We start from the raw sequence: 11,246 nt of genomic DNA, 5'->3' as shown, positions 1-11,246 counted from the left end.
GGATGTGGTGGGGGCCCGGGTCGAGATGTGACAATTTGGTATCAGAGTCAATCCCTGACCGGATGTGTGTTGATGAGGACATCGGGCCCTTAAAGGAGGTGGATTGTAACATCCCACATTGCCCAAGGGAGTGGATCCTGTAAGCCTTATATGTATATTCTCATCTTTACCTAGCACGAGGCTTTTTGGGAGCTCATTGGCTACGAATTTCATCGAAACTTCAAAATTAAGCAAGTTCGCGCGAGAGCAATCCCATGATGGGTGATTCATTGGGAAGTTCTCGTGTGAGTTCCTAGAAACAAAACCGTGAGGGCGTGATAGGGGCCCAAAGTGAACAATATCGTGCTACGGTGGAGTCAAGCCGGGGATGTGTCAGTAAGAGACTTGTTGAATACTTAAATGAACACACATTATATGCTTGTTCCCCATTATTTCATTATGTTCAAATACTTCATAATATATATGTCATTATATTTTGTAGTTTATGATGAAATTATATATATTTTAAGTATAAATAGACACTTATTTACACGAAATATAATAGATTTACTTAAATCTGCCTAGACGCTAGGCCCCAACCCGCCGCTCGACTAGTTCCTAGCGACTAGTGTTGGAGAACAATTTAGAAACAGAAATAACATAACTTGAAATACTTATACTTTATTACTAAAAAATACTTGCAATACAGAATGATAACACAATAAATACAGAAAATTAAAATGATACTAACTTGAATGAAATAAAGGTAGAGGCTAGCATAAAAGCTATGTCATTTGAACAATATTTCCATCCCACTCTTGTGCTTATAGTTATACAACGTCTGCTCGACCAGGATACAAATACCTAATTCTACAACCCGCACTAGATTATAGAATTCTAGCGAATTGCTTTGTGTGTTTACTCTCTCTGAAAAGTTTGTACGGAAGAAAATGAAGGCTAAAAGATGATGTTTGATGGAACTGAGGACTCCAATTATATAGGCTTTTTCATACCTCTTCAAATACATTTTGGATGTATCTGAAGCTATACAACTCTTTCCAAAGAGTTGTGTCTATTAATCAAAACGTTTTTAATTAATTTTAATTAAAAACTTAATTTGAAATTAAAACTAATTGATCAAATTAATTTTAATTCTTAGGCCCCAAGTGCCCCAGCCCTTAATATTAATTTATATTAATATTATGGTACAATCATCAAGCCTAATCTACACAATTAGTGGCTCAAGCCTCAATCATCATTCCAAATGGTCCAACACCTAATTAATATTGTAGAAGACAAAACATATATAAAGGTCCTTGGGAATATTTGGAATATTTTCTGTATTTTGATTGCTTGCCCTCTTATTTGGAATATTTTCTGAATTTTGACAGGTTGAAGCTGTATGAAATTTTTTGTATCTTGGTTCTAGGCTCCTAGCATGCTGCCAAGTTTGATAAAAGCTCTTCTATACAAAACAAAAAGGAAATTTGTCCTTGACATATAAAGGATAGTGGCAGTCCACAATATGGAAACCAAAAACTTACTAATGCATACCCACAAAGGCATCTCATCTACCTTTTTCTTATATTTCTTCGTTTTATTCCGAAAAGATGAGGAAGGAAAGATAAACAACAAAAAGCTAAATAACCGAAAACTCTCACACACACTAAAGAACCTCTGCCTGCCAGTCAAGCCAAATAAAAGAGTAGACACTAAACTCAGTAGAAATGAAGCCCAGAAAGCTGACAAAAACTGCTCTGTCCTGTTACTCAACCCCTACTCCCACATAATGTTTAAAAATCCTTTATTTCTTTCCAACAATACCACCCATGGCACAGCCAGAACCAAGCACCCCCAGATAAGCCTGGCGGCCCTGGCCTTTTTTCCTTTACAGGACATCTTATGAATGCAGCAAAGAAAAGAGAAGCAATCCTAGATGATGCATCACAAATAACACAAAACAAAATTATGACTACATAGGTTGTTGATGGATTCAACTGACCTTGTTATTGACAGACTTCTTTACTTCTTCCACCCTGTCCTTGACTGCCTTTTTGTGTATTGCATCTAACTCACACTTTTTATCTGCCCATTTGATCTTCTCTTCAATTGTCAGAAGCGCATTGTTCGTAGTGTCTAGCCTGATAGTTTCAAATTATTACCATAAGCATCATCTACTCAAGATTTTTTAAACAGTACTCTTTTCTACATTACGATAACTAAAAAATTGTTTTTGGAACAGAAAATGTCCGGGTAACAATTTGTTTATCATGATGTAAGCTTTTGTTTTCACTTTTCAGTTTTCAAAAAAAACTAATCTAAAAACTGAAAACTGAAAATGAAATGGTTATCAAATGGCCTCTTAGTAATGCTTGGATCAATTAACATTATAATGACGCCTTGACGTATAATTTCTCGCCAATAGAGAGGGAGAGATGCAGGTAAGGGTGCATAAAGGATGGTTAGTGAAATTACTTGTACCACCATCCTGAGGCACATAATTTTAAAAATAAAACCACATTAGATCAAAATTGGTTTCTGTCTAACTTCCATTAGGCAACGCATAGGTAAGAAGGTGCCTAACATGAAAAAAAGGACTTTGACTTGGAGAGAGAATTTTAAGAAGATGGCGTTTCCACACTCCCATTTTATCCATTGCACTCCTCTCTCTTATTTCTATGTTTAGTATTAGAATAAATCCAATGAGAATGAATGCATAAAATTAAGGGAAGAGTGCAAATACACAAAATGAGAGTGGGAAAAAGACCACCGACAGAGTGACCAACTAAATACAGAAATATGCACACCAATCATCTAAAGTCTGTATCAGATTCCCTAGTTGTCCAGGTCTCAAATCCCTCCCAGCTGCAAACTGAACCTGGAAATAAAATGATGGTTAAGATAGAACATTGAATCCAAAACATATAGGAAATCATCAAAAGAGTCAAATGTAATAATCAAGGCAGCATATCCAACCTCGAAAGATCTTCTCAAATGATCCAACTTCCCCTTGACTATGCCCTATACATCAGACAATGAAAGATTAGCCTTTTCAGCTTGCAACCTTATCAGTATTTCCTTATTACTGGCTTGAAAGAAATCATCTATAAATGAGAACAAATATATTCTTTTCTTTTAAAACCAATGTAATTTATGACATTTTTTTTTCTCACTAATGAATAGGGGGGCACATACTGCATACATGCAATCATTGATAAGAAAGTCTTCAAGTTCACGCACATTTGAAAGATCAAGCTGCTCAAGAAGTTGATCGTACGATATAACCTGGTAACAACAGAAAATTTTAGAAACTGTAGAATACCTACCAACTCAGAAGGTCCATATGTCAGCTATATTACTATAAGATCAGGAATTTACGAAGGTCAACAATGGTTTATTCTAGTGGAGGCCGTGGTGGTACAGTGGTAGCGATCACAAAGAGCATGGTACCTTTGATATTTGTGTGGCCAATACTGAGAGTCATGGTCATATAGAAAACAGAATGGTCTAAACAGTTTCTGCCAGAGTCACAGAGTACAGGGTAATGAAGGAATAAATGTTCTATCAGCTCTCCTTCAGCAAATTTAGATAGGCTTAGAATAGACCTCCTAGTTTGGACAATTTTTACGTGATCATTTTTAGTTCTGCCTGTAGTTTCTTTCCTCGTTATGTGAGTAATTTTTTGTAAGCATTTGGGATGCAAAAATTAAGTTCGCTAGTAGGTCCACTCAATTTTTTTTTTTTTTAGGCCCACTCTCTTTTGTCCTGCTCATATACATAAACTGGAGAGGAATAGCCACAATTTCTTCTGATCCTCCTTCCTCTCTTTTTTATCCCCCAATCTCTGAATCTTTGCTATCTTCATCTAATGCAACTTCCAACTATTAGGGAGAATGACAAGTCATCAAATATAGTTGCTGTTAAATAGTTTGTTAAAGCTAAATGTAATTAGTTTTGTTAGTAACTGTAGTTAGTCAAGGTAGTTGAGGGTATTCTTGTAATTAGCCTAAGGCAGCTAAGGCTATATATATTCACATCTGTACAATTGAATTATTCATTCAATACAATCAGAGCCATCCTGTATGGTATCAGAGCCACCCTGCTTTATAGCACCGACCTTCTCTTCCGCTTGACCTCTCGATCAATTCCTGATCGATTCTTGCTTTCTTCTCTCTGATTCTTCACTTTTTCATTCCTGATCTCTCTTGAATCTTGATCGCTGCAAGCTATGGCTGCTCAATCTGCATCGCAACCCACTGGGTCTTCTTCTCCAATCATCTCTCCTTCGGTCCAAAACCCTAATTCCTCTTCTAATCCGAGTCCTCTGAATTCGTATACTTCTCTTACGATTCACAACATCGGCAGTATGGTTCCAATCAAGCTGAAAAGTTCCAACTATCTGCCATGGCGAGCACTGTTTGCTCCAATTTTCCGGCGATACAAGCTTCTTGGTATCATTGATGGCACTGAGATTTGTCCTTCACCATTCTTGCCCGATCGCTCGATGAATCCTGCCTTCGAGGTTTGGTATGAAAAAGATCAAAACCTATTGATCTGGCTCAATTCTACCCTATCAGAAGAACTCATTCCGTTCACAGTTGGTGTTTCTTCTTCTCGAGAACTCTGGGTAAAGCTTGAACAACGTTTTGGTGGAATTTCAGAGGCTCATATTCACCAATTACGATCAAGACTTTAATCAATTCAGAAAGGATCTCAGTCCATTTCTGCGTATCTTCAACAAATCAAGGAAATTGCTGATTCCTTGCAAGCTGCTGGTGTTTTAGTGTCTGATCGTGACCTAATTGCTGCCACTCTACATGGATTACCTGATGAATTCGAGTCTTTTATTGACTTCATCATGCTGCGGCTCTCTTCTACATCTCTTGATGAACTCCATGGCCTCTTACTCACCAAGGAGTTGTCTATGGCTCGCTGCAAGGCTGCTATTTCCTCATCTGCAATTGAACCTTTTCACGCCTTCTTAGTGCAATCTCAGCCTCCCTTGCTTCCTACTCCATCTGTTTTTGCTGCTCAGAATCAACCATTTCACTCTGCTTTCCGATTTAACTCAAATCGTGGTAAGCCAGCTCGAGGTAATTTCTCCTCCAATCGCATCAATCGCAATTTTCATAATAATAGGGGCACTTTCACCAACAATCATGGTAATCGCAATTATCAAGGCAATTGCAATTATTAAGGTTCTTCCACTTTCAAAGTTCCTTGTTAGATTTGTGGTTCTACCAGTCATGAGGCAATTGACTGCTTTAATCGTATGAATCCGGATATCTGTGGTCGAATTCCTCCAGCCAAACTTGCTGTAATGTGTGTGCATCATTCCGCAAAATCTGCTCAGCCTTGGTTAATTGATTCTGGCGCCACCTCCCACATCACCAATGATGTAGCCAATATTTCTTCTCCAACTCCTTACAATGGAGAGGACAAAATGTACATTGGAGATGGTAAAGGATTATCTATCCATCATATTGGTTCCTCATCTCTGCACACTCCAAATTCTTCCTTTAAACTGAGCAATGTTTTACATGTTCCTTTCATGAAACATAATCTCTTATCTGCTTATCAGTTTGTTAAGGATAATAACTGTTCATTGACTCTTGACCCTTATGGATCCATTGTCAAGGATCGCATTTCGGGGAAGATGCTTTTGCAAGGACTTGTTAGGGATGGTTTCTATCCTCTCAACAGTTCCACCAATTCTTCTTCTTCACCTTTAGCGTTTTTCAGCATTCAAGCACCAATCACTGTATGGCACAAGCGCCTCGACCACCCTTCCTCCTCAATTTTTCGAAGAGTCATATATACCAATAATCTTGCACTGCAAGGCAAGAAGACTGTTGATTTTTTCTGCTCAGATTGTGCACTTGCTAAGAACCACAAGCTTCCTTTTGGAGTGGCTTCTTCATCAACAACTCACAGTTTCCAACTTCTGCATTGTGATCTGTGGGGACCTGCCTCTGTAACATCTAATAGTGGCTTCAAGTATTATCTACTTCTTGTTGATGATTTTAGCAAATACAGTTGGTTTTTTCCATTGAAGTCTAAGTCCGATGTATTTTCTAGATTTGTTACTTTCAAAACCTATGTAGAAAACTTCATTGGCAATAAAATCAAGATTCTGCGTTCAGATTCAGGGGGTGAATTTACTAGTCACTCTCTTACTTCATTTCTTCGTGATCATGGTATATTGCATCAATTTAGTTGTCCACATACGCCTGAACAAAATGGCTGTGCAGAGAGAAAACACATACATCTTGTTGAGATAGCTCGCACATTACTTGTAGCTTTTCAAGTTCCTCAGGTTTTTTGGGTTGAAGCCTTCTCCACTGCAATATATCTTATAAATCGACTTCTTATTTCTGGTCTTACAAAGTCACCGTGGGAACTTCTTTTCAACCATCATCCAGATTACTCTAAACTGAAAGTATTTGGCTGTGAATGCTATCCTTGGCTTAAACCGTACATTCACAGCAAATTGGATGCTAAGAGCAAAAGTTGTGTGTTTTTGGGCTATAGTCTTCAACATAAAGGCTATAGATGTCTTGGTCCCGTCACTAATAGAATCTACATATCAAGACATGTTGTCTTTGATGAAACAACTTATCCTTTTACATCATTGCAGCCCAACAGTCCCACTTCAAAGATTTCATTTTCTACACCTTCTCCATCCTTTGACCTTAAATTCAGCAAACATTTTTCCAGTTCTCCTCCAGTCAATACCTCTTCAGCACCACAGTGTTCTTCTGTACCTCATCCTATCAATCGGATTACATCTTCCAATGAAACTTCTTTCTGTAATCAGTCAGTGGATAATTCTCACACTTTTTCCAGCTCTGCCTCTTTCAATGACTCCTCTCTCTTACCTATTCAACCTAGTAATCCACCTATTTATGGGAATACACATCCTATGATTACAAGATCTAAGGCTGGAATATACAAGTCTAGAGCTTATGCAGCAACAAAACATCCACTTCCAGTTGATCTTGACTTTGTTCCTAGTACTTATTTACAAGCATCAAAGCATGCTCACTGGCGAGCTGCAATGCAGGCTGAATATAATGCCTTAATAACCACAGGCACTTGGTCTCTTGTTCCCTCTCATCCTTTTCAGAATGTTGTCGGATGTAAATGGGTGTTCCGGGTCAAGAAAAATCCTGATGGAACCATTGACAGATACAAAGCACACTTGGTGGCAAAGGGCTTTCATCAGCAAGAAGGAGTTAACTTTCAAGAAACCTTCACTCCTGTTGCTAAACCAGTCACCATTCGGATTCTTCTTACACTTGTTGTCCAAGATAATTGGTTCTTGAATCAATTAGACATTAGCAATGCATTCCTCCATGGTGATTTAAAGGAGGCTGTTTACATGCAACAACCTCATGGTTTTATTGATCCTAACTCTCCCCATTCTGTTTGCAAGCTGAAGAAATCCTTATATGGCCTCAAACAAGCTCCTCGAGCTTGGTTTGATAAATTGTTTCAAGCTCTTCGAACACTCGGCTTTCATCAATCTCAATCTGATGCCTCTTTGTTTGTCCTTAATGGACCTCAGTTGGTTATTGTCCTTGTTTATGTGGATGACATCTTAGTTACTGGACCCAACTTCTGTCAACAGTTTATCCAACAACTTAGTACTCAATTTCCAGTAAAAGATCTTGGTCATTTACACGATTTCTTGGGGTTGGAAGTCCACAGATCCAACAAAGACATCTTTCTTCATCAGACCAAGTATTTACTTGATCTTCTTAAGAAAACAAATATGGAAGGTGCCAAACCTTGTTCCACTCCTCTTGGTTCTCAGAAACTGGATCACAGTGGGCCTCTCTTGTCAAATCCCACTGAATATCGCTCTATAGTTGGTGGTTTACAATATCTCACTTGGACTCGACCTGAACTTGCCTTTGCTGTTAATCAGATATGTCAATTTATGCATGCTCCCCGAGAACAACATCTTCAAGCAGCAAAACAGGTTCTTAGATTTCTTAAAGGCTCTATTTCTCATGGTTTATGGTTCACCAAAGGTCCTATTAACCTTTCAGCATTCTCTAATGCTGATTGGGCTGGCTGCACCTTTGATAGGCGGTCCACCAGTGGATATTGTTTATTTCTTAGTCCAAATCTTGTCAATTGGAGTGCAAAGAAACAAAGCAATGTTGCTCGTTCCTCCACAGAAGCTGAATATCGTTCCTTAGCACATTCTGCTGCATAACTAACTTGGGTTTGCAAAATCCTCAAAGATCTTCATTCTTCTCTACCTACACTGCCTACCCTATGGTGTGATAATATTTCAGCAATCTTTTTGGCATCTAATCCTATTTTTCATGCTCGCACCAAGCATATTGAGATTGACTATCACTACATCCGGGAGTTGGTTCTAGCAAATCTCATCAAAGTCTGCTATGTTTGCAGTGAAGACAATTGGCTGATCTTCACACCAAATCTTTGTCTAAAAGCAGATTCTCTTATTTGTGTTCCAAGCTTCCAATTGGAATCCTATCTGATTACTCTTTTAGCTTGAAGGGGTGTATTAGGGAGAATGACAAGTCATCAAATATAGTTGCTGTTAAATAGTTTGTTAAAGCTAAATGTAATTAGTTTTGTTAGTAACTGTAGTTAGTCAAGGTAGTTGAGGGTATTCTTGTAATTAGCCTAAGGCAGCTAAGGCTATATATATTCACATATGTACAACTGAATTATTCATTCAATACAATCAAGAAAACTTACTGTTGAAGTTTTCTGTTTCTATACCAACTTCACTGATAAAAAAGTTCTAGCCTTAATTTGTCTCAGAATTTCAAAAGCAAGCTTTTTACCACCTAGGCAACAAGACCTTGAGAAATTTTATATGAACATTGATTTGAGAAGTACACGAACTAAAGCAATTTCACCCAAAGCCCCTATATTCTACACATGGAAAAATGAGGTGGCTTTCTTTCCTGGCACAAAAGTAAAATATTTGACCATTGTAAGAACTTTTAAGAGATATTAAACTGCATTAGTGTAAGTACCATAATCCAATAAGGGACTAGTCGGCAATTTCAAGTAAGATATAACTAGACTGCAACTATAAAAAAAAGGTCCAGCGATTAGAGTATGATATCGAGCTAATTCTTATACCCTGTTCATCTCAGCTAGAGAAAGCACAGTAAGTTGCTTCAGCTTCGTGATTTGATCTGGGACTAGGAATATGGCTAGTATTACCTGCCACTCATTCAGTCAATAAATTTCTCATTCATAGGTATGTGAAATAAGGAATATAAAAATTTCAAGTGTCACAGCCAATGTCAAAATCCAATGAAACAACTAAAAATATGACTGATATAAGATCTTGTGGCTCCTTAAACAACATCTCGTCCAATACAGAGAGAATTTATGTAGTAGCAACATAAGTAGACCTGACAATTTCACATCATTAGATCCCAAACAGTCAAATAAACTGAAGCTCTAAGCTGCCTTACACATTGAGCACTAATGCAAGGCAAAAGTGGCTTGATAATAATATTGTTGATTGTCCACATGATGTTGTACAACAAGTACACAATGAACAAGGACAACTTCTAGTTTTACAGGTAATGTTTGTCAATGTATGCATACCAAGAAGGCTCCTAACACTAGTTGGTCTCGCAGTTATTATGAAGTTGTGTAACATACTGCAATAACTTTGCTATTTGCTAAACTAATTTTCATCACTCCCTTCCCGAAGTATTAAAGGTGATGGAATCAAGGTTCAGAAACTCTGCCTTTTGAAGTATATAGCCGCAAATTTTTTCTTTTAAGTCATAATGAAAGATGGCATGCTATTATGGGATAGAATGCTATTTAAGAAAAAACATATTCATAAAATAGTGTCTTGGATATGTGGTGATACAACAACAAAGCCTTTTCCCACTAAGTGGGGTCGGCTATGTGAATCCTAGAACGCCATTGCGCTCGATTTTGTGTCATGTCCTCCGTTAGATCCAAGTACTCTAAGTCTTTTCTTAGGGTCTCTTCCAAAGTTTTCCTAGGTCTTCCTCTACCCCTTCGGCCCTGAACCTCTGTCCCGTAGTCACATCTTCGAACTGGAGCGTCAGTAGGCCTTCTTTGCACATGTCCAACCCACTCATTCCTAATCTTATCCTTTCTCATGAGCCCACACCTCCAACGAAGCATCCTCATCTCCGCTACACCCATTTTGTGCACGTGTTGATGCTTCACCGCCTAACATTTTGTGCCATACAGCATTGCCGACCTTATTGCCGTCCTATAAAATTTTCCCTTGAGCTTCAGTGGCATACGACGGTCACACAACACGCCAAATGCACTTTTCCACTTCATCCATCCCGCTTGTATTCTATATATTCTGTCTTTGATCGGCTTAGGCGAAAACCTTTAGATTCCAACACTTCTCTCCAAAGGTTAAGCTTCGCATTTACTCCTTCCTGAGTTTCATCTATCAACCCTATATCATCTACGTAAAGCATACACCGAGGAATAACATTTTGAATATGTCCTGTTAACTCATCCATTACCAATGCAAAAAGGTAAGGACTTAAGGATTGTTGATGCATAAAATCAGTGAGGACTTTGGTACAATAGAGAAAGTATTATGTTTGTGACCTTCGCTAGATTGCTCCGGTCATTAGTGTGGATAAGTATGTAAAAGGATAGAGACATGAGAGCAAACACAAGATGTACGTGGTTCACCTAGATTGGCTATGTCCACGAAGTAGAGGAGTTCTCATTAATTGTGAAGGGTTTACACAAGAACATAGGTTCAAGCTCTCCTTTAGTGGGTACACGTGAATGATTTAGTACAAATGGCATTAGGAAATATTTTGGGAGAATGATCTCCTTTTATAGAAGAGAGTTTCTAGCCTTGTTCTGACATTGACACGTGTCGTGTTGTGATTGGCTTCCGATGTTGACACGTGTCGCGCTATAATTGTCTTCTGATGTCGACACGTGTCTCTCTGTGATTGGCCTCCTGGTTGGAGGGGAAGCTCCTCGATTGCGAACTTGCAAGATCCAAGCCACTGAGTAATCACGAAACTTCTAAGTACCGAAGTGTGGTGTCGTCTTCACTTGCCTTATCTGTCTCATAGGTAGATGTGGCATCTTTCTCTGGAAGTACTCTTCCTCCGTCCAGGGGTGGTATCTTTAACTGGTGGAGATGCACAAGGTAATGTATCAATTTCACTTGAAGCTTACTTGTAGTTTCAGGCGTGGTCAAGCGCGATACAAACCATGTAGTAGGAGTCCCCCAAGTCGCC

General features: G+C 38.5%; 1 protein-coding gene across 1 annotated transcript; it reads right to left on the bottom strand.

The window, feature by feature from the left end:
* Positions 1 to 1,858: 1,858 nt before the first annotated feature.
* LOC114823525 (COP9 signalosome complex subunit 7-like) lies at positions 1,859 to 9,232 on the bottom strand. The gene is made up of 5 exons (XM_029099010.2): positions 9,112 to 9,232; positions 3,175 to 3,264; positions 2,956 to 3,000; positions 2,787 to 2,857; positions 1,859 to 2,120 (listed from the first exon to the last, which is right to left on the bottom strand). Exons 1-5 carry the CDS (start codon positions 9,118 to 9,120, stop codon positions 1,973 to 1,975), a joined length of 363 nt encoding a protein of 120 aa, XP_028954843.2. The 5' UTR covers positions 9,121 to 9,232; the 3' UTR covers positions 1,859 to 1,972.
* Positions 9,233 to 11,246: the final 2,014 nt, after the last annotated feature.

This window comes from Malus domestica, chromosome 06 (assembly GCF_042453785.1).
Source record: "Malus domestica chromosome 06, GDT2T_hap1".
Taxonomy (NCBI): domain Eukaryota; kingdom Viridiplantae; phylum Streptophyta; class Magnoliopsida; order Rosales; family Rosaceae; genus Malus; species Malus domestica.
This window is presented reverse-complemented; position numbering and strand designations above follow the sequence as displayed.

Coding starts and splice junctions, on each gene's coding strand:
- LOC114823525 (XM_029099010.2), bottom strand. Junction 3,001..3,174: donor TCAATGATTGCATGTATGCA/GTATGTGCCCCC, acceptor TCTGATGTATAG/GGCATAGTCAAGGGGAAGTT. Junction 2,858..2,955: donor ATTTGAGAAGATCTTTCGAG/GTTGGATATGCT, acceptor TTTTATTTCCAG/GTTCAGTTTGCAGCTGGGAG.